We start from the raw sequence: 23,399 nt of genomic DNA on the forward strand, positions 1-23,399 counted from the left end.
TCCCTCCTAACTCCTCAGCCATGCTGTCTGTCTGATCGTCTCCCTCCTAACTCCTCAGCCATGCTGTCTGTCTGATCGTCTCCCTCCTAACTCCTCAGCCATGCTGTCTGTCTGATCGTCTCCCTCCTAACTCCTCAGCCATGCTGTCTGTCTGATCGTCTCCCTCCTAACTCCTCAGCCATGCTGTCTGTCTGATAGTCTCCCTCCTAACTCCTCAGCCATGCTGTCTGTCTGATCGTCTCCCTCCTAACTCCCCAGCCATGCTGTCTGTCTGATAGTCTCCCTCCTAACTCCTCAGCCATGCTGTCTGTCTGATAGTCTCCCTCCTAACTCCTCAGCCATGCTGTCTGTCTGATCGTCTCCCTCCTAACTCCTCAGCCATGCTGTCTGTCTGATCGTCTCCCTCCTAACTCCTCAGCCATGCTGTCTGTCTGATCGTCTCCCTCCTAACTCCTCAGCCATGCTGTCTGTCTGATCGTCTCCCTCCTAACTCCTCAGCCATGCTGTCTGTCTGATCGTCTCCCTCCTAACTCCTCAGCCATGCTGTCTGTCTGATCGTCTCCCTCCTAACTCCTCAGCCATGCTGTCTGTCTGATCGTCTCCCTCCTAACTCCTCAGCCATGCTGTCTGTCTGATCGTCTCCCTCCTAACTCCTCAGCCATGCTGTCTGTCTGATCGTCTCCCTCCTAACTCCTCAGCCATGCTGTCTGTCTGATCGTCTCCCTCCTAACTCCTCAGCCATGCTGTCTGTCTGATCGTCTCCCTCCTAACTCCTCAGCCATGCTGTCTGTCTGATCGTCTCCCTCCTAACTCCTCAGCCATGCTGTCTGTCTGATCGTCTCCCTCCTAACTCCTCAGCCATGCTGTCTGTCTGATCGTCTCCCTCCTAACTCCTCAGCCATGCTGTCTGTCTGATCGTCTCCCTCCTAACTCCTCAGCCATGCTGTCTGTCTGATCGTCTCCCTCCTAACTCCTCAGCCATGCTGTCTGTCTGATCGTCTCCCTCCTAACTCCTCAGCCATGCTGTCTGTCTGATCGTCTCCCTCCTAACTCCTCAGCCATGCTGTCTGTCTGATCGTCTCCCTCCTAACTCCTCAGCCATGCTGTCTGTCTGATAGTCTCCCTCCTAACTCCTCAGCCATGCTGTCTGTCTGATAGTCTCCCTCCTAACTCCTCAGCCATGCTGTCTGTCTGATAGTCTCCCTCCTAACTCCTCAGCCATGCTGTCTGTCTGATCGTCTCCCTCCTAACTCCTCAGCCATGCTGTCTGTCTGATCGTCTCCCTCCTAACTCCTCAGCCATGCTGTCTGTCTGATCGTCTCCCTCCTAACTCCTCAGCCATGCTGTCTGTCTGATCGTCTCCCTCCTAACTCCTCAGCCATGCTGTCTGTCTGATCGTCTCCCTCCTAACTCCTCAGCCATGCTGTCTGTCTGATCGTCTCCCTCCTAACTCCTCAGCCATGCTGTCTGTCTGATCGTCTCCCTCCTAACTCCTCAGCCATGCTGTCTGTCTGATCGTCTCCCTCCTAACTCCTCAGCCATGCTGTCTGTCTGATCGTCTCCCTCCTAACTCCTCAGCCATGCTGTCTGTCTGATCGTCTCCCTCCTAACTCCTCAGCCATGCTGTCTGTCTGATCGTCTCCCTCCTAACTCCTCAGCCATGCTGTCTGTCTGATCGTCTCCCTCCTAACTCCTCAGCCATGCTGTCTGTCTGATCGTCTCCCTCCTAACTCCTCAGCCATGCTGTCTGTCTGATCCTCTCACCTCCAAATATTGTAATTCTTATTTAGAATATTTACATCTGATTGGTATTGAACATGGTATTTGTTTTCTGGTTGATTCGTGTGTCTGTATGAGTAGGAGGTGCTGTGCTTAGAGGCTTTCGGTTGTGACTAATACCAGTACTACAGTGTGTCATGTGAAACTAGGGCACAATGGTAACCTCTGAAAGGTGAATTACTGGGCCACAATGGTAACCTCTGAAAGGGGAATTTCAGACTCTTTCGAAATGAACTTCAGTATGTATTTGGGCCTCTACTCTACCATTGACCCAATGGTATAGAATGCACTTTAATCCTGAGTAGGATGAGGAGAGACTGTTTTTGGCTCGGTCAGATAAACACTTTCCAGTTAGATTGCTCAGTCAGGACTCCAGGATTGCATTATATATTTGTTTTTGAAAAATCAACATATCCTTGCATATTAGGCTATGCGAGGTCTTGCAAACTTGACTAATCACGGCACTATTTCCGCATAAAACAGTGAAATCATCGCAATATTAGTGCATTTTCCTGACAAATTGGACAAGATCTTTGCATATTGCCATGCAAAAATGTCAGAATTGGCACTGCGAAATCAAGTCCCCCCCCCCCCCCAATCACAACAAAATCCCCGCTACATCCTGGAGGGACTGTGATATGTCCTATTTTGTTAACTTAACTGAGTAATCAGTGTTCACACATGGCATCTTTTTTTGAAGAATTTATGTTTACCAATGCTGTTTGAGAAATAGCCTAAATGTTCCTGCCACTAATTGTTTTTCTCCCCTTCTCAAGAATGCTGCCTTTATATATGGCCTTGGTTTGGTCTACTTCCATTACAACGCATTTCACTGGTAAGTACGCATTCTGAGTATTTTCCTTTGCACTCTAGTGCCTTTTTATTAGCTAGAGACCTGGATTTGCTCGGCTATTTGGGCATTTAATGACCTCTTAGTAATACACAGGCTATATAGTACATTACATTCGTGTAGCTATTGTATGTTCCTTACTGTGTGTGTGTGTGGTGTTTTCATTGAACCCTTACCTGACTGTTGAGGAGTAGGCCACCTGTCATCTTGTCCTAATTACTGTGTCAATTATGCTTCATTCATTCTATAAACTCATAGTGTAAATTCTGGCTATCAGTGCTGCCATTGCTTTGTTTGACACTTGTTTTTCTAAGAGTGTTGCTATTTACTGCTTCTGTCAAATATAGGCCAGAATACTACTTACAGCAAATATAGGATAACCACTGTTGAAGATTTGATAGGCAGCAAGACGAGAGCCTGTTTGCACTTTGGAGGGTTTGGAATGAGGAAGTTAGGCAGCTGACAGTTCAGGGAAAGGAAATCCTTTACTTTCGTTCGCTCAAGAGGGCGTAGTGTGATATGCTGTCTTGTCTAGCATTATTGCGGTCAGAGCTTGTGTGTGGTGGGGGGGGGGGAAGTGGGTTTCTCTGCAGACTATTCAAAGGAATAGCCTCAGTGGGGAGTTGAGGAGGGCCTGCCTTTTTTAATGGTGTCAATTCATACACATGCTCACACACACACACGCTCGCTTGCGTGCACACACTCAGTCTTGGAAGGGATGGCTTACTTTTGTTGCTGTCGACACACACACACACACACACACACACCAGGGTTTCCGTTATGAAAATGTGGCGCCGGACATTTGACCGGCAACGTTTTAATTTACCGGACGTTTAAATATATTTACCGTAACCTGATTAGGGCATTCATCCACGGTGCTCAGAAGGACAGAAATCGCATTTAGATGATGGTAATTAATCTTAACAGAACATGCAACTGTAGAGGATGCAATGACGTGTGTCCTTAATCACACATTTTGAAGATGTTAGAATAACTGTCCACATTTACTTTTCCTCAGCCAACAAGATGAGTAACGAACGGTACAATCACCAGCCTACACATAGGCGACGCGTGAGTTTCAAGTTTGGGGAAGCAAATCTTACCATAAAAATGCACGTTTATAATAAAGCATTCCATGCATCATTGCATTTGCAAACTTATGTAAGAGAGCCTGCTATTCGTAATGTGATGAGTAGATTGGATAGTCATAAATTAGGCTAATAATATAATTAAATCACTGTTTGCAAAAAAGACCGTTCAATGTAGCGCGTATAGAGGTCTGGGCTATAGGCTATATCAGATACGTTTCTTCTTTTTTTGCATGGGAAAAACACGTCATGCAGTTCTACTACACTTTATATGACTGGAGACCTTTGCATAATTTTTTTTAATACGACAAATTACAGGGTAGGCTACTCTGCTGACATTGACAAACAAATCAATAAAAATGAAGTGGGGGGGAAAAAAAGTATTTAGTCAGCCACCAATTGTGCAAGTTCTCCCACTTAAAAAGATGAGAGAGGCCTGTAATTTTCATCATAGGTACACGTCAACTATGACAGACAAATTGAGATTTTTTTTCTCCAGAAAATCACATTGTAGGATTTTTAATGAATTTATTTGCAAATTATGGTGGAAAATAAGTATTTGGTCACCTACAAACAAGCAAGATTTCTGGCTCTCACAGACCTGTAACTTCTTCTTTAAGAGGCTCCTCTGTCCTCCACTCGTTACCTGTATTAATGGCACCTGTTTGAACTTATCAGTATAAAAGACACCTGTCCACAACCTCAAACAGTCACACTCCAAACTCCACTATGGCCAAGACCAAAGAGCTGTCAAAGGACACCAGAAACAAAATTGTAGACCTGCACCAGGCTGGGAAGACTGAATCTGCAATAGGTAAGCAGCTTGGTTTGAAGAAATCAACTGTGGGAGCAATTATTAGGAAATGGAAGACATACAAGACCACTGATAATCTCCCTCGATCTGGGGCTCCACGCAAGATCTCACTCCGTGGGGTCAAAATGATCACAAGAACGGTGAGCAAAAATCCCAGAACCACACGGGGGGACCTAGTGAATGACCTGCAGAGAGCTGGGACCAAAGTAACAAAGCCTACCATCAGTAACACACTACGCCGCCAGGGACTCAAATCCTGCAGTGGCAGACGTGTCCCCCTGCTTAAGCCAGTACATGCCCAGGCCCGTCTGAAGTTTGCTAGAGTGCATTTGGATGATCCAGAAGAGGATTGGGAGAATGTCATATGGTCCAATATAACTTTTTGGTAAAAACTTAACTCGTCGTGTTTGGAGGACAAAGAATGTTGCATCCAAAGAACACCATACCTACTGTGAAGCATGGGGGTGGAAACATCATGCTTTGGGACTGTTTTTCTGCAAAGGGACCAGGACGACTGATCCGTGTAAAGGAAAGAATGAATGGGGCCATGTATCGTGAGATTTTGAGTGAAAACCTCCTTCTATCAGCAAGGGCATTGAAGATGAAACGTGGCTGGGTCTTTCAGCATGACAATGATCCCAAACACACCGCCCGGGCAACGAAGGAGTGGCTTCGTAAGAAGCATTTCAAGGTCCTGGAGTGGCCTAGCCAGTCTCCAGATCTCAACCCCATAGAAAATCTTTGGAGGGAGTTGAAAGTCCGTGTTGCCCAGCGACAGCCCCAAAACATCACTGCTCTAGAGGAGATCTGCATGGAGGAATGGGCCAAAATACCAGCAACAGTGTGTGAAAACCTTGTGAAGACTTACAGAAAACGTTTGACCTGTGTCATTGCCAACAAAGGGTATATAACAAAGTATTGAGAAACTTTTGTTATTGACCAAATACTTATTTTCCACCATAATTTGCAAATAAATTCATTAAAAATCCTACAATGTGATTTTCTGGAAATTTTTTCCTCATTTTGTCTGTCATAGTTGACGTGTACCTATGATGAAAATTACAGGCCTCTCTCATCTTTTTAAGTGGGAGAACTTGCACAATTGGTGGCTGACTAAATACTTTTTTCCCCCCACTGAAGGGGAGACACAAATAGAATATGACGTCCATCTAAACTGGAGTAGGAAATTATTGTCCAAAAACAAACACCCAACAATTGTAAAGAGTGAATGTGCGCAGTGCGCACTCACCGGGAATATGGTTGATGCTCTGCGCTGGTGCCATTAAGACAGGTTATAGCCCTACTGTTGTTCTGTCAATTTTAAGTTGAGAATTTTGATAACTTAAAAGACAAATTAGAGTATTTTCATTGTCTTCTCCTTACAGCAATAGCCATTTTCTTTCCAAACTATTTTTTCCCACAATTTGAATTTTTAAATATTGCTATATGCCTGGATGGGTCTCTCTACTTTTCACTGACAGTTGCAACTCAACAATTATCTATTTGGTGGTTGCCGCGCGAGCGTTGCCCAAATTACATGTGTTGCCTTTCCGTCCGGCTGTAGGCAATGCGGTTTAAAACAAGCTAATGATCCTCTGTGGCCAAATCATGCGTTAGTAGCCTATTTTGAATGATTGTATTTATTTCTGTATAGACAGGAGTAGGCTATGTAATTTTGTCAATTTCATTACATTTACTTATGGACGTGTCACCTATGTCAATCTAATATCCCCCATAGTAGAAAAGTTTACCTATTCTATTGGTCAGCTTGTCGAGAAAGAAATAGCCCAAACGGACTCTGGGACTGTTATGAGACGATAGATCCCAAATTCATCCAACCAGTAGGCCTAGGCTACATAAATAAAAAAACGTAAAAAGCAATGAATATGATGCAACAGATCAGAACGTTTAGCTTAAAAAGTTGATAAATGATTTCTTCACATTATTAGCACAGCAATGAGCACAAGGCGGTAGACTATACACAAATGTTCATTTGGCTACTGGACAATGAAAGCAAGTTGAAAACCAATAGAAATAGGCAACTGGTTTCAAAATCGTTTGTAAATATTTATAAAATAATTCCCTCCGGATATGGTCGCATTTTGCCTAGGCTACTTTCAATCAAGGTAAACCATGCCTCATATGTAGTAAAACGTTCAGGTTTCAAACAATTAAGTAGTTATATGTTTTAAAAATTCATACTGCCTCCAGCTCATTGCCTAAGCATTTGAATGGAGAATGAGAAGCACGCTTCAATTACCAGTTGAGAAGCTCTTTTTAATCATGGCCCAAAACCCTTTTTTTAAAACAATTGCATGTAGAATGGTTGTGCAATGATCGGGCTTATAAAAGCGTTGTCTGACAGATTTTCCGTTCAAAGGCTCTGTATCTGTCTGTATGCTGTGCGCATGTGATAAATAACGAATATACACGCACCAATTTAATTCCACTAAATTATGCTAATGAGTTTTTTTTAAATTAGAATCTTGAAGCAGCTAACAAACGCTAGGAGAGGTGCCACTATAACCGACTAGGCCTAACTAAATCATTTAAATTACAAAAGAAGCAATATCCTAAATTGCACCAGAAGCTTACTGACTAAATACCCTCCCTCCCCATATACCTATTATAGGGAATATATTACTGTACTTTAGAGTCGACGTTGGGACCTTGTTGAGGAAGTACTTTGCTGTGGCTGTGTAGTGGTGTTAGACGTCTGTGGCGTTGCCTGATATTGACTACTGTAGGTCCCCTTTCTCCCTGTCTAGGTCAGTGCAGCCCCCCTCCTCAGAGGCCCAGGCAGGACAGAGAAGGTAGGCCCACTATGTTGGTTTCCATAGGGAGAAATTCTGCTAGAATGTGTCTTTGATGCAACTGGATGCCATCTTGTATCTACATGTTGTCTAGGCAGCCATTATGCATCTACATTTGAGTTATTACATAGAGAATAATGCAGCCAGGAAGTGATACTGCCCTGACTAGGAGCCATCTTAATCTACATGTTGTAAAGCCAACAGTCGGACTATCACGGTTGACAACTCCACAGTGTCGCCCTCCCAGAGTGCAAAGAACCTTGGCGTGACCCTGGACAACAACCTGTCATTCTCTGCAAACATCAAAGCAGTGACCCACTCCTGCAGGTTCATGCTCTACAACATCCGTAAAGTACGACCCCCCCCCCCTCACACAGGAAGCGGCGCAGGTTCTAATCCAGGCACTTGTCCTCTCCCGTCTGGACTACGGCAACTCGCTGTTGGCTGGGCTCCCTGCTTGTGCCATCAAACCCCTGCACCTTATCCAGAACACTGCAGCCCGCCTTGTTTTCAACCTTCCCAAGTTCTCTCATGTCACCCCACTCCTCTGCACACTCATTTACATGTTTGTAATTTACACTCCACTGGCTTCCAGTCTAAGCTCACATCCACTAAAAAGACCATGGTGCTTACCTACGGAACAGCAAGAGGAACTGCCCCTCCCTACCTTCAGGCTATGCTCAAACCCTACACCCCAACACGAGCACTCCGTTTTGCCACCTCAGGTCTCTTGGCCCTCCCACCCCTACGGGAGGGCAGCTCCCGCTCAGCCAGGACAGCAGAGTTCCTGCCCATCTTCCGAAAACATCTGAAACCCTACCTTCAAACAGTATCTTCAAACGACCCCCCCTTGACTTTCTATGCTTGTGATATGTGGTTGTCCCACCTAGCTATCTTAAGATGAATGCACTAACTGTAAGTCTCTCCGGATAAGAGCGTCTGCTAAATGACTCAAATGGAAATGTAAGGTTCTTTTCCGTTTCTGTTTTGCTTCTCTCCAGAAGGTGGGTAAAGATACATTGGATCAAATCAAATTGTATTTGCCACATGCGCCGAATACAACAGGTGTAGACATTACAGTGAAATGCTTACTTACAAGCCCTTAACCAACAATGCATTTTGGTTTGTTTTTTAATAAAAAAGTAAAATAACAAAAATAAAAGCAAATAACTAAAGAGCAGCAATAAAATAACAGTAGGGAGGCTATATACAGGGGGGTACCGGTGCAGAGTCAGTGTGTGGGGGCACCGGCTAGTCGAGGTAATTGAGGTGATATGTACATGTGGGTAGAGTTAAATCTGTATTGTGTGTGTATTGTTGTATAAACTTTGATTTTGAGTTTTTCCAAGTGCTCAAAGGGATTTATATTGTATGGGAGGAATCTGTCCATTACCAATGTATTGCATTAGCAATCGGTCAGCTCCGGCCGTTCCATTAGCTTGGAAGGCATTAATCTATAACCATAACAATAAGTAGATACCCACACACAATGTTGAATGATCCGTTGTTTTAATATGTGCAACATTTTCGACCAGAAGGTCTTTGTCAGGCTGGATGGGTGTATACGAGCTATCCTTCTTCTGAACTGTTAATCTATAACACCAACCCTGGTTCTGGTGTCTGCCTCCCCTCTCCTTGGCCTTGAAGGCCTCCAGTGTGGTCAGCCTGCCAAGTTTACATAGCCCCTTTCTCTCCCAGGGGAGGGGAGTTCCATCTGTGGGGAGGTGGGTTTAGAGAGGGAGAGGGGGCTACAGAGAAGCGTGTCATCTGGGTTTCTCCCTCTACGTAATACTAGTTACGTTCAACAGCTAGAGGCTACAGAGGAATGCAGCACTGTCAGATGTAATGTTACCTCATAGGGCTATAGCAGCGGTCTCCAAACCTGGTCCTGGAGAGCTACAGGGCTAGAGCAGTGGTCTGGTCTCCAACCAACCCTGGTCCTGGAGAGCTAAAGAGCTAAAGCAGTGGTCTGGTCTCCAACCCTGGTCCTGCAGAGCTAAAGAGCTAAAGCAGTGGTCTGGTCTCCAATCCTGGTCCTGCAGAGCTAAAGAGCTAAAGCAGTGGTCTGGTCTCCAACCCTGGTCCTGCAGAGCTAAAGAGCTAAAGCAGTGGTCTGGTCTCCAACCCTGGTCCTGCAGAGCTACAGTGCTAAAGCAGTGGTCTGGTCTCCAACCCTGGTCCTGCAGAGCTACAGTGCTAGACCAGTGGGTCTCCAACCAACCCTGTTCCTAGAGACCTACAGGACTGGAGCAGTGGTCTGTTCTCCAACCCTGTTCCTAGAGAGCTACAGGGCTGGAGCAGTGGTCTGGTCTCCAACCCTGTTCCTAGAGAGCTACAGGGCTGGAGCAGTGGTCTGGTCTCCAACCCTGTTCCTAGAGAGCTACAGGGCTGGAGCAGTGGTCTGGTCTCCAACCCTGTTCCTAGAGAGCTACAGGGCTGGAGCAGTGGTCTGGTCTCCAACCCTGTTCCTAGAGAGCTACAGGGCTGGAGCAGTGGTCTGGTCTCCAACCCTGTTCCTAGAGAGCTACAGGGCTGGAGCAGTGGTCTGGTCTCCAACCCTGTTCCTAGAGAGCTACAGGGCTGGAGCAGTGGAGCAGTGGGACATATTCCCTACGTCAGATAATACAACAGGACTTTGTCAGTAATAGCGTAACTCTGGTCTAATTGGGGTTTAGTCAGAGAATACTTGGCATTGAATAGTGTTCTCCCTCTCTCTACCAGTCTGTTTTTCTGTTAGCTTGTTTGCTGTATACTCTGTTTCACTGCCAATCTGTTCCAGCCTAGAGAAGCTAATGCGCCTACCACTCTGGAGTGAACAAATGAATAAGAGGGAGGGAGGGATGGAAGGATTGGAACAAGGAAAGGAGGCTAATGGGTTCAGAACGCTTATCCTGTGTGTGTGCAGTGAAAACAGTGAGATCAGTGTTTCTACTGTAGTCTCTCATGCTGTGGCAGACCTCTGTGGTGACATGCAATAGCCTTTGTTTTCACAACTTCACAGAGGATTGATTTGTTTATGTAGGTTCTTGTTTATGTATGTTGTAAATGTTTAATGGGTTGGATATGGGTACTTGTATAGCAGAGGGGTGGAGCAGTAGAGTGGGTCAGGTTTATTTTGTAGCCTAAATAGTTTGTTTATGTGGTTTTCATCAGTCCCTCTCTATCTATCTAGCTCTCTCTATCTATCTAGCTCTCTCTATCTATCTAGCTCTCTCTATCTATCTAGCTCTCTCTATCTATCTAGCTCTCTCTCTATCTAGCTCACGCTATCGCTCTCTCGCGCTATCTCTCTCTATCTAGCTCTCTCTCTCGCGCTGTCGCTCTCTCTCGCGCTGTCGCTCTCTCGCGCTGTCGCTCTCGCGCTGTCGCTTTCGCGCGCTCTCGCTCTCTATATCGCTCTTTCTATCACTCTTTAATTCAATTTCAGTTCAATGTAAGGGCTTTATTGGCATGGGAAACGTATGTTAACATTGCCAAAGCAAGTGAAGTATAGATAGTAAACAAAAGTGAAATAAACAATAAATATTAACAGTAAACATTACATTCAGAAGCTCCAAAAGAATAAAGACATTTTAAATGTCATATTATGTGTATATACAGTGTTGTAACAATGTGCAAATAGTTAAAGTACAAATGGGAAAATAAATAAACATAAATATGGGTTGTATTTACAATGTTTTTTTTTTTTTTTTTCATTTAGCAGACGCTCTTATCCATTACATTTACATTACATTTACGTCATTTAGCAGACGCTCTTATCCAGAGCGACTTACATTATTATTATTTTTGTCATACCCCCTGTGGGAATCGAACCCACAACCCTGGCGTTGCAAACACCATGCTCTATCAACTGAGCTACATCCCTGCCGGCCATTCCCTCCCCTACCCTGGACGACGCTGGGCCAATTGCGCGCCGCCCCATGGGTCTCCCGGTCACGGCCGGCTACGACAGAGCCTGGATTCGAACCAGGATCTCTAGTGGCACAGCTACCACTGCGCCACCCAGAGTGACTTACAGGAGCAATTAGGGTTAAGTGCCTTGCTCAAGGGCACATCGACAGATTTTTCACCTAGTCGGCTCGGGGATTAGAACCAGCAACCTTTCGGTTACTGGCACAACGCTCTTAACCACTAAGCTACCTGCCGCCCTTGTGGCAACAGGTCACAAATCTTGCTGCTGTGATGGCACACTAGTATTTCACCCAGTAGATAAGGGAGTTTATCAAAATTGGGTTTGTTTTCAAATTCTTTGTGGGTCTCTGTAATCTGAGGGAAATATGCGTCTCTAATATGGTCATACATTTGGCAGGAGGTTAGGAAGTGCAGCTCAGTTTCCACCTCATTTTGTGGGCAGTGTGCACATAGACTGTCTTCTCTTGAGAGCCAGGTCTGCCTACGGCGGCCTTTCTCAATAGCAAGGCTATGCTCACTGAGTCTGTACATAGTCAAAGCTTTACTTAAGTTTGGGTCAGTCACAGTGGTCAGGTATTCTGCCACTGTGTAGTCTCTGTTTAGGGCCAAATAGCATTCTAGTTTGCTCAGTTTTTTTGTTAATTTTTTCCAATGTGTCAAGTAATTCTCTTTTTGTTTTCTCATGATTTGGTTGGGTCTGATTGTGTTGTTGTTGTTGTCCTGGGGCTCTGTGGGGTCTGTTTGTGTTTGTGAACAGAGCCTCAGGACCAGCTTACTTAGGGGACTCTTCTCCAAGTTAATCTCTCTGTAGATGATGGCTTTGTTATGGAAGGTTTGGGAATCACTTCCTTTTAAGTGTTTATAGAATTTAACGGCCCTTTTCTGGATTTTGATAATTGGCGGGTATCGGCCTAATTCTGCTCTGCATCCATTATTTTGTGTTTTTCGTTGTACACAGAGGATATTTTGCAGAATTATGCTTGCAGTCTGTTTGGTGTTTGTCCCATTTTGTGAATTCTTGGTTGGTGAGTGGACCCCAGACCTCACAACCATTAAGGGCAATGGGTTCTATAACTGATTCAAGTATTTTTAGCCAGATCCTAATTGGTATGACTAATTTTATGTTCCTTTTGATGGCATAGAAGGCTCTTCTTGCCTTGTCTCTCAGATCGTTCACAGCTTTGTGGAAGTTACCTGTGGCGCTGATGTTTAGGCCGAGGTATGTATAGTTTTTTTGTGTTCTCTAGGGCAACGGTGTCTAGATTGTATTTGTGGTCCTGGCAACTGGACCTTTTTGTCTTACTGAGATTTACTGTCAGGGCCCAGGTCTGACAGAATCTGTGCAGAAGATCTAGGTGCTGCTGTAGGCCCTCCTTGGTTGGTGACACAAGCACCAGATCATCAGCAAACCGTAGACATTTGACTTCAGATTCTAGTAGAATGAGGCCGGGTGCTGCAGACTGTTCTAGTGCCCTCGCCAATTCGTTGATATATATGTTGAAGAGGGTGGGGTTTAAACTGCATCCCTGTCTCACCCCACGGCCCTGTGGAAAGTGGAAGGGGGAAAAAGTAAGGAACTTGCCTGTCTGCCTTGCATTAAAGAATATAATTAGTTAAAGAAAATGTTGATAAAGTATACCAGTTTAATTTAAGGACCAAAGGATTGACAGCCGTCCCATATAGATTGCAAAATAGTTGGGAAGAGATTTTTGACGTACCAATTCCATGGCATAGTGTTTATGAATTGATACGCAAAACGACGCCGGATTCAAAACTTCGAATTTTTCAATGTAAATTATTATATAAAATTATTGCTACCAATAGAATGTTATTTATATGGGGGATACAATCTTCCCAGCTCTGCAGATTTTGCTGCGAAGAGACAGAATCATTAGATCATTTGTTTTGGTTCTGTCCATTTGTAGCTTGTTTGGACACAGTTCCAGGAATGGCTAAAGGATTGCAATATTTACCTGGAGCTAACCCTGCAGATAGCACTACTGGGTGATCTGAAAAGTCATAGTCAATCGATCAATAATATAATAATACTTTTAGCAAAAATGTTTATTTTCAATTTACGATTTTTTATTTTTATTTTTATTTCACCTTTATTTAACCAGGTAAGCCAGTTGAGAACAAGTTCTCATTTACAACTGCGACCTGGCCAAGATAAAGCAAAGCAGTGCGATTAAAAACAACAGTTACATATGGGGTAAAAAAACTAAGTCCAAAAATACAACAGAAAATATATATACAGTGTGTGCAAATGTAGCAAGTTATGGAGGTAAGGCAATAAATAGGCTGTATGGATCTGTAGAAACAATGAGAATAGAAAGGTTCAGAACTTTTGTAAAATATCACAGTACAGCAAATAGAAATCTAATATGGATGGTGTTAAGAGAGAGATGGGAGGTGTTGAATGGAGCTGAAGGATGGGACTAAAAACAACAACTAATAACAAGATAACTCATGTAAAGCATACTGTGTCCATAATAAGTATATAGGTTCTGTTCAAATATTTTTTATTGAACACACACAAGAATGGTGTATAGGTATGAAAGACATGTGTACAGTTCTTATCTAAACATAAGAGAACAGACATGAACAACAAGACCCAGAGTTCTGGACACAAAACAAATATTACAAAACACGACATACAGAACAGGGACAGGTAGAAAGAAAAAGGGTAGATGTAACCCCCCCACTTATACCCCCCTTTATCCCCCCCCCCCCCCCCCCCTATTCCACCCTATTCCCCTCCCGACTGCTCGAGTGTCGGGGCCAGCACACGCTGCCCAAAGGTATATATAAATATGACAATTGAGAGTGCGTTAAAAAGTACAAATTCACAGCACCGACTGGTCCAGGTAAGAGAGGAAAGGCTGCCAGATTTAAATAAAAATGTAAAAAAATTAAAAATACATATGTGCACACATACACATCCACACACACACACACACACATACATACATACATACATACATACATACATACATACATACATACATACATGTGTATACCTACATACATGTGTATACCTACATACATACACACACACACACACACACACACACACACACACACGTGTATATATATATATATATGCACACACACACACACATATACACACGTATACACGCACACATACATACACACACCCAAAAAAAATATACATATAAAATAAATATTCTTAAATATATACAGATACATACACTCGCATACACACATACATCCATACACGCACATCTACATACACAAACATGCATACCCCAGAATAATAATCTATACAAATTTAAAATATACACATACATAATACTAAAATGCTAAGAGAAAATAATAATAAAGTACAAATAATTATTATTATATGTACGCACAGGAATAATGTAAGAATTGAAAAATAAATAACGAAACAAAACAAAAATGGGGGAATATAAGTATATCCATCCGAAAGTGTCAATGATCCGACCTGGAAGGCCTCCCAAACAGGCATCGCTCTAAACCCAGTCGGAATGAAAGTGAAATTAACGTTAAGTGAGAGCTCTGACCACCCTCCATTGGTCAGCTCATCGTATTACATGCTCGGTAGCCCTTGCTGAGACCGTTGAATACGGTTTCACCCGTTATGGTATGGTATGGATTCGAGTCCGTGAGCAGACCTTAACACACAATGACAAGGCACTCTAACCTGTACGGGGGATTGGAGTATATTCCCGGACAAACTTCTCTGCGTCCAGAACCGAGGAGAGCCAGATCTTCTCCCCGGAAGGCGGGGTAATTCTTAGTCTTGCAGGGAAGAGCAAGGCTGGGCGAAGATGGAGTTTGTAGAGTTTGGTCATGACATCTCTGTAGCCAGCGCGGTGCTTTGCCACATCGGGCGCATAGTCCTCATAGACACGAAAGGGGTGCCCTTTATGTAACAGGTTGCCCCTCATTCGAGCCTCGCGCAGGATAAGATCCTTGGTCTTGAAACTGTGACAACAGATGATTACTGGGCGAGGACGCTGGCCCGGTCCAGGCACTGGGACAAGGGCGCGATGTGCACGGTCCAGTAGGGGATCCGACGCCAAAACCCGGTCCCATTGCATCCTTCAGTAGCTTGGCGAAGAAGTCGGTGGGGCGAGAGCCCGCCTCCACCCCTTCTGCCAGACCCACCACGCGAAGGTTATGACGCCTGGATCTGCCCTCCAGGTCGACCACTTTCACAGAAAGCCTCTGCACATTATCCTGCAATGACGTGCATAGCTTCTCTAACTCGTCGATCCTACCAGCGTTGAATTCAGAAGCTTTCTCAAGGTCCACAATACTCTGGCCCTGCGAAGCGACCGTTCGAATGGTGCTCTCGATTTTAGTGTCCAGTTCAGCTATAGTAGCCTTAAAATCCTCCGCTATAGCAACACGTAGTTCTCCCAAAGCCCGGGTAAGTTCTGTAAGTGTCACGTTGTTACCTGTGCCTTCCGCCATGTTTGTCTCGTTGTTTGGTGGGGAGTAGGCCTCTGATGTGGATTTATTGTCCTTTGGTCGCTTATTACTAGGCATTTTCACATAGAAAGTTACAATATTGTATTAGAAAGAAAAGTTTGTTGTAACAAGTGCAATAAAGTAAGTTAGGTTAGATTATTTCGCAAAAAAGTTGCGGGAGCCTCTCACACACAGCCGTTCACTCCAACATGCTAGCTCCGCCCCCACCATCCATCCTCCCCTCAATACGGTGCAGTCGTCCTGTCCCCTTTGCAGAAAAGCATCCCCAAAGAATGATGTTTCCACATCCATGCTTCACGGTTGGGATGGTGTTCTTGGAGTTGTACTCATCCTTCTTCCTCCAAACACGGCGAGTGGAGTTTAGACCAAAAAGCTATATTTTTGTCTCATCAGACCACATGACCTTCTCCCATTCCTCCTCTGGATCATCCAGATGGTCATTGGCAAACTTCAGATGGGCCTGGACATGCGCTGGCTTGAGCAGGGGGACCTTCCGTGCGCTGCAGGATTTTAATCCATGACGGCGTAGTGTGTTACTAATGGTTTTCTTTGAGACTGTGGTCCCAGCTCTCTTCAGGTCATTGACCAGGTCCTGCCGTGTAGTTCTGGGCTGATCCCTCACCTTCCTCATGATCATTGATGCCCCACGAGGTGAGATCTTGCATGGAGCCCCAGACCGAGGGTGATTGACCGTCATCTTGAACTTCTTCCATTTTCTAATAATTGTGCCAACAGTTGTTGCCTTCTCACCAAGCTACTTGCCTATTGTCCTGTAGCCCACCCCAGCCTTGTGCAGGTCTACAATTTTATCCCTGATGTCCTTACACAGCTCTCTGGTGTTGGCCATTGTGGAGAGGTTGGAGTCTGTTTGATTGAGTGTGTGGACAGGTGTCTTTTATACAGGTAACGAGTTCAAACAGGTGCAGTTAATACAGGTAATGAGTGGAGAACAGGAGGGCTTCTTAAAGAAAAACTAACAGGTCTGTGAGAGCCGGAATTCTTACTGGTTGGTAGGTGATCAAATACTTATGTCATGCAATAAAATGCAAATTAAATACTTAAAAATCATACAATGTGATTTTCTGAATTTTTGTTTCAGATTCCGTCTCTCACAGTTGAAGTGTACCTATGATAAAAATTACAGACCTCTACATGCTTTGTAAGTAGGAAAACCTGCAAAATCGGCAGTGTATCAAATACTTGTTCTCCCCACTGTGTGTGTATGTGTATATATATATATATATACGTGTGTGTGTACAGTGAGGGGAAAAAAGTATTTGATCCCCTGCTGATTTTGTACGTTTGCCCACTGACAAAGACATGATCAGTCTATAATTTTAATGGTAGGTTTATTTGAACAGTGAGAGACAGAATAACAACAAAAAAATCCAGAAATACGCATGTCAAAAATATTATAAATTGATTTGCATTTTAATGAGGGAAATAAGTATTTGACCCCTCTGCAAAACACGACTTAGTACTTGGTGGCAAAACCGTTGTTGGAAATCACAGAGGTCAGACGTTTCTTGTAGTTGGCCACCAGGTTTGCACATATCTCAGGAGGGATTTTGTCCCACTCCTCTTTGCAGTTCTTCTCCAAGTCATTAAGGTTTGGAGCCTGACGTTTGGCAACTCGAACCTTCAGCTCCCTCCACATATTTTCTATGGGATTAAGGTCTGGAGACTGGCTAGGCCACTCCAGGACCTTAATGTGCTTCTTCTTGAGCCACTCCTTTGTTGCCTTGGCCGTGTGTTTTGGGTCATTGTCATGCTGGAATAACCATCCACGACCCATTTTCAATGCCCTGGCTGAGGGAAGGAGGTTCTCACCCAAGATTTGACGGTACATGGCGCCGTCCATCGTCCCTTTGATGCGGTGAAGTTGTCCTGTCCCCTTAGCAGAAAAACACCCCCAAAGCATAATGTTTCCACCTCCATGTTTGACGATGGGGATGGTGTTCTTGGGGTCATAGGCAGCATTCCTCCTCCTCCAAACACGGCGAGTTGAGTTGATGCCAAAGTGCTCCATTTTGGTCTCATCTGACCACAACACTTTCACCCAGTTCTCCTCTGAATCATTTAGATGTTTATTGGCAAACTTCAGAAGGGCCTGTATATGTGCTTTCTTAAGCAGGGGGGGGACCTTGCGGGCGCTGCAGGATTTCAGTCTTTCACGGCGTAGTGTGTTACCAATTGTTTTCTTGGTGACTATGGTCCCAGCTGCCTTGAGATCATTGACAAGATCCTCCCGTGTAGTTCTGGGCTGATTCCTCACCGTTCTCATGATCATTGCAACTCCACGAGGTGAGATCTTGCGTGGAGCCCCAGGCCGAGGGAGATTGATAGTTATTTTGTGTTTCTTCCATTTGCGAATAATCGCACCAACTGTTGTCACCTTCTCACCAAGCTGCTTGGCGATGGTCTTGTATCCCATTCCAGCCTTGTGTAGGTCTACAATCTTGTCCCTGACATCCTTGGAGAGCTCTTTGGTCTTGGCCATGGTGGAGAGTTTGGAATCTGATTGATTGATTGCTTCTGTGGACAGGTGTCTTTTATACAGGTAACAAGCTGAGATTAGGAGCACTCCCTTTAAGAGTGTGCTCCTAATCTCAGCTCGTTACCTGTATAAAAGACACCTGGGAGCCAGAAATCTTTCTGATTGAGAGGGGGTCAAATACTTATTTCCCTCATTAAAATGCAAATCAATTTATAACATTTTTGACATGCGTTTTTCTGGATGTTTTTGTTGTTATTCTGTCTCTCACTGTTCAAATAAACCTACCATTAAAATTATAGACTGCTCATTTCTTTGTCAGTGGGAAACGTACAAAATCAGCAGGGGATCAAATACTTTTTTCCCTCACTGTATATGATATATATTTGCGAGAAAAAAAACATGGGGGATTGGAAGTGATGCAGACAATTACATTGATGGAAGTTACAATCTATCTGAAATATGAAAGCTGATCTACCCCCTAAAAAAAAGAAGAAAAATAACCGCACACTTGTTGTTTGTGTACATGGATTTTATAATGTATGTTTTTCCCCCAACCCCACTTTCCATCAATTTGTATAGCAGACCCTCATGCCAAATTGAGTCAAAAGCTTTTTTGAAATCAACAAAGCATGAGAAGACTTTGCCTTTTGTTTTGGTTTGTTTGTTTGTCAATTAGGGTGTGCAGGGTGAATACGTGGTCTGTCGTATGGTAATTTGGTAAAAAGCCAATTTGACATTTGCTCAGTACATTGTTTTCACTGAGGAATTGAACTAGTCTGCTGTTAATGGTAATGCAGAGGATTTTCCCAAGGTTGCTGTTGATGCATATCCCACTGTAGTTATTGGAGTCAAATTTGTCTCCACTTTTGTGGATTGGGGTGATCAGTCCTTTGGTCCAAATATTGGGAAAGATGCCAGCGCTAAGGATGATGTTAAAGAGTTTAAGTATAGGCAATTGGAGTTTGTGGTCTGTATATTTAATCATTTCATTGAGGATACCATCAACACCACAGGCCTTTTTGGGTTGGAGGGTTTGTATTTTGTCATGTAGTTCATTCAATGTAATTGGAGAATCCAGTGGGGTCTGGTAGTCTTTAATAGTTGATTCTAAGATTTGCATTTGATCATGTATATATGTTTTGCTGTTTGTTCTTTGTTATATTGCCAAAAAGATGGGAGAAGTGGTTTACCCATACATCTCTGTTTTGGACAGAGTTTTTTTATTTAATTTTTTTTATTTAACCTTTATTTAACTAGGCAAGTCAGTTAAGAACAAATTCTTATTTACAATGACGGCCTATACCGGCCAAACCGGGACGACGCTGTGCCAATTGTGCACCGCCCTATGGGACTCTTCGTGTTGTTTGTTTAGTGTTTTCCGATTTTCCCAGAAGTGGTTAGTCTATGGATTCTTCAATTACATTGAGCTGATTTCTGACATGCTGTTCCTTCTTTTTCCGTAGTGTATTTCTGTATTGTTTGTGATTCACCATAGTGAAGGCGTAGGCTCAGGTTTTCTCGGTCTCTCTGTTTTTGTTGGATAGGTTTCTCAATTTCTTTCTTAGGTTTTGCATTCTTCATCAAACCATTTGTCACTGTTACTTTTCTTCGGTTTTCTGTTAGAGATTTTTTGATTTGATAGGCAAGCTGAGAGGTGAAATATACTGTTTAGGTTTTCTACTGCCAAGTTTACACCTTCACTATTACAGTGGAACGTTTTGTCCAGGAAGTTGTCTAAAAGGGATGGAATTTGTTGTTTTCTAATTGTTTTTTGGTAGGTTTTTGACACTACTTTCCTTCCATCTATAGCATTTCTTAATATTATTCAGTGCCTTTGGCTTTGATGCCTCATGATTGAGTATTGCTCTGTTTAAGTAGACTGTGATTTTGCTGTGGTCTGATAGGGGTGTCATTGGGCTGACTGTGAACGCTCTGAGAGACTGGGTTGAGGTCACTGATAAAGTAGTCTACAGTACTACTGCCAAGAGATGAGCTATAGGTGTACCTACCATAGGAGTCCCCTCAAACTACCATTGACTATGTACATACCCAGTGTGCGACAGAGCTGCAGGAGTTGTGACCCGTTTTTGTTGGTGATGTTGTCGTAGTTGTGCCTAGGGGGGCATATGTGGGAGGGAATGCTGTCACCTCCAGGTAAGTGTTTGTCCCCCTGTGTGCTGAGGGTGTCAGGTTCTTGTCCAGTTCTGGCATTTAGGTCTCAAACAGACTAGTTAATGTCCCAAGGTCTGGAAATGATTGGTTTCGCACTACAGGATGGAGAGGCTGTCTGCAATAAAGTATGGGGTTTCTAGTGTGGGGATATAGGTACCACACAGGAGGACATTTTTCTCTGTAGAGATAGAGCTCTCTCTCTCTCTATCGCTCTCTCTCTCTATCGCTCTCTCTCTCTCTATCGCTCTCTCTCTCTATCGCTCTCTCTCTCTATCGCTCTCTCTCTCTATCGCTCTCTCTCTCTCTATCGCTCTCTCTCTCTATCGCTCTCTCTCTCTCTATCGCTCTCTCTCTCTCTATCGCTCTCTCTCTCTCTATCGCTCTCTCTCTCTCTCTATCGCTCTCTCTCTCTCTATCGCTCTCTCTCTCTATCGCTCTCTCTCTCTCTATCGCTCTCTCTCTCTCTATCGCTCTCTCTCTCTCTATCGCTCTCTCTCTCTCTATCGCGCTCTCTCTCTCTCGCTCTCTCTCTATCGCTCTCTCTCTCTATCGCTTGCTCTATCGCCCTCTCGCTCTATCGCTCTCTATTGCGCTCTCTCGCTCTCTGTCTCTGTCGCTCTATCGCTCTCTCTTTCTATCTCTCTCGCTCTCTGTGGCTCAATCCAGAGATGCTCTAGCAATCAGAAGGTAAAGAACTAGAGGACTCTTCCGTGTCTCTGATTGTATTTTACAACAGTAAAGGGTTTTTCTTACTCGCTCTATTTTTATCCCAGAAAAAATGCAGTTCATTTAAAATGTCCAGTTATTTCTACACATTTTGCTTTTGTGAATGTGTTTTTTAATGTGTGTTTTGTTCCATCCTATGTTTAACTCTCTACTCCTGTTTCTCTCTCTGTTTGTGTGCAGGGCGATAAAAGCGTTTCAGGATGTGCTCTATATTGACCCCAGTTTCTCCCGAGCCACAGAGATCCACATGAGACTGGGCCTCATGTTTAAAGGCAACACCGATTACGAGTCCAGTCTGAAGGTATGTACCACTGCTACTGCTGCTGCTGCTACTACTACTACTACTACTACTACTACTACTACAACTACTACTATTATTGTTATAGGGCTGACCTCAATTAGTCGACTGATCGATTGTTTTGTCGATAGGCTGTTGGTCGACCGAGATATTATTTTTGGGGGTCGAGCAGTAGCAAATATATACATATTTGCACCCATCTCAGTGAACTAATCCATTACGGAGGCCTAGACTAAATGCCAATTTATGCTTGATCTGAAAATGTGGTCGGAGTCTCCATATGGAGGGTGTGATGCAATTACGGAGCCTCTGGAGGCACGCAGAGGCCAAATCGAGCTCCGTACCACATTGCCAAGTGCCTCCCAAATGTTGTAACAATGCGAAGGGCTCTGTATAGCTCTGCATTGACATGATTGGTTGACAGTAGATGAGGGCGGTACATCCTATATAAACACAAACTCACTTCCTTGACAACTTCCTTCACAACAGCGCTGCACTGCTCCGTGAAGCGCAAGAAGTATGAATGCCCTGACTTCTGCAGAGGCCGTATCACCGTAAATGCTGCACGGCCAATGCAGACGTCAGATTGACCATGCATCACCCAGATGCACAAATATAGAAAAAATCAAATTGTCTGAGTACTTTCCAAAGGCACTGTATGTCCACTCAGCTGTGCCTCACAAGTAATACAACAACGGATATATTACTGGTGTGATCATATAGGATACCTCAAATTTTGAAATATAATTTTAAATGTCCCCAACAACAATGCATTGGCAGGGCAATTCAAGCAAAGCCAATATGCGGTAATAATGTATTGAGCCTGTAGCTTACTGCACAAACCTCATTGCTACAGTACTATTTTTAATTGGTTGATGTTGCGTAGGCTTACATTTTTAAGTAATGTTAAAACAAAATCTGAGCGGTAAAGCTCAGCTTGCATGACTCAAAAGGTTGGTGACCACTTTTCTAGTTTTCTCTGTTAACGCTATCAACGTTTTTCCTTTTACTGTGTCAATTGTGATCTAAACAACGCAATATTAGCCACTTTTAATGCAACATACTGAAACAAAACAAACTATGCAAGAGATGTTGTTGTAGGCAGAACGCATCGGAGTAGGATTCTGTTGCATTGACAGGCACGACTCAGGCCCTACTCTACACAGACTGCTGCGGCATAACCAATCAGAGCTGCAGTAGGCCTATATGCAAATAAACCATTGCCATATATGGATCTGTGCCATTCTCTGGACTGTGTCTACAGCATGATCGTTCGCGAGTAGATGCGCTTGTTTTGAGATCAAAGCGAGAGCTGCATGTAGCCACGTGTGTCCATTTTGTTCATATAATTTTCTAGTTAGTGAATTATTATCCCAGTTATAGATCATTTGTAGTCAGCAAAATTGGAGTGATTGCTTCCTACAAGAGCACAAAACGTGTGCATTTCTAGACGTCTTTGAAAAGCCAGTCAGTTAGAGATGTTTATTTTCATAAAAGGGCGGCGTTGTATTTTTGAGACATGCTTGAATAAGCTAAGTAGCCAATAGGCAGAGGGTGGCATTGTTTGTTTCTCTGTAATAATGGTATAGGAATAATAATGCATTTTATTTTGTAAAGTGGTTTCTTGCATCAAACACAGCTTTTTCAGTCACCCCTTTTGTCTGAAGGACAAGTGGTTAATGTCAAGCGCTGCATGTTTTTTTCAAAAGTCTACATTGAACACCACACGTTGGCTGCTACTGTAGGCTGAATAATAGAACAGCTATTTCCATGTTAAATTGTTCTGGGATGCATTTTTTCTCCATTGTTTTTGATGGTAGGCCGCTCTGGTAGGCCTACATTATGATCAAATAGCTACAGTAGCCTACTTGGCCACTGTTAAAACTGTAACTTAAAGCGGGTACAGCTTCAGTGTTCACAGTAAACGCACACTGGAAGTTGCATAGAATTTTCACAACGTTCAAGTTTGTG

General features: G+C 43.7%; 1 protein-coding gene across 1 annotated transcript in view; it reads left to right on the forward strand.

Moving 5' to 3' along the window:
- Window positions 1-23,399, forward strand: part of LOC311143849 (lysine-specific demethylase 6A-like) — a gene marked incomplete at its 3' end in the record, with an annotated part of 104,418 nt that overhangs the window by 14,641 nt on the left and 66,378 nt on the right. Inside the window, exons 5-7 of the mRNA XM_084179726.1 lie at window positions 2,556-2,614; window positions 7,300-7,344; window positions 21,311-21,431. Of these exons, the coding sequence (XP_084035852.1) occupies window positions 2,556-2,614; window positions 7,300-7,344; window positions 21,311-21,431 (225 nt within the window). The remainder of the gene's footprint in view (window positions 1-2,555; window positions 2,615-7,299; window positions 7,345-21,310; window positions 21,432-23,399) is intronic.

Source organism: Coregonus lavaretus (assembly GCF_964263955.1).
Source record: "Coregonus lavaretus genome assembly, chromosome: 16".
Classification (NCBI taxonomy): Eukaryota; Metazoa; Chordata; class Actinopteri; order Salmoniformes; family Salmonidae; genus Coregonus; species Coregonus lavaretus.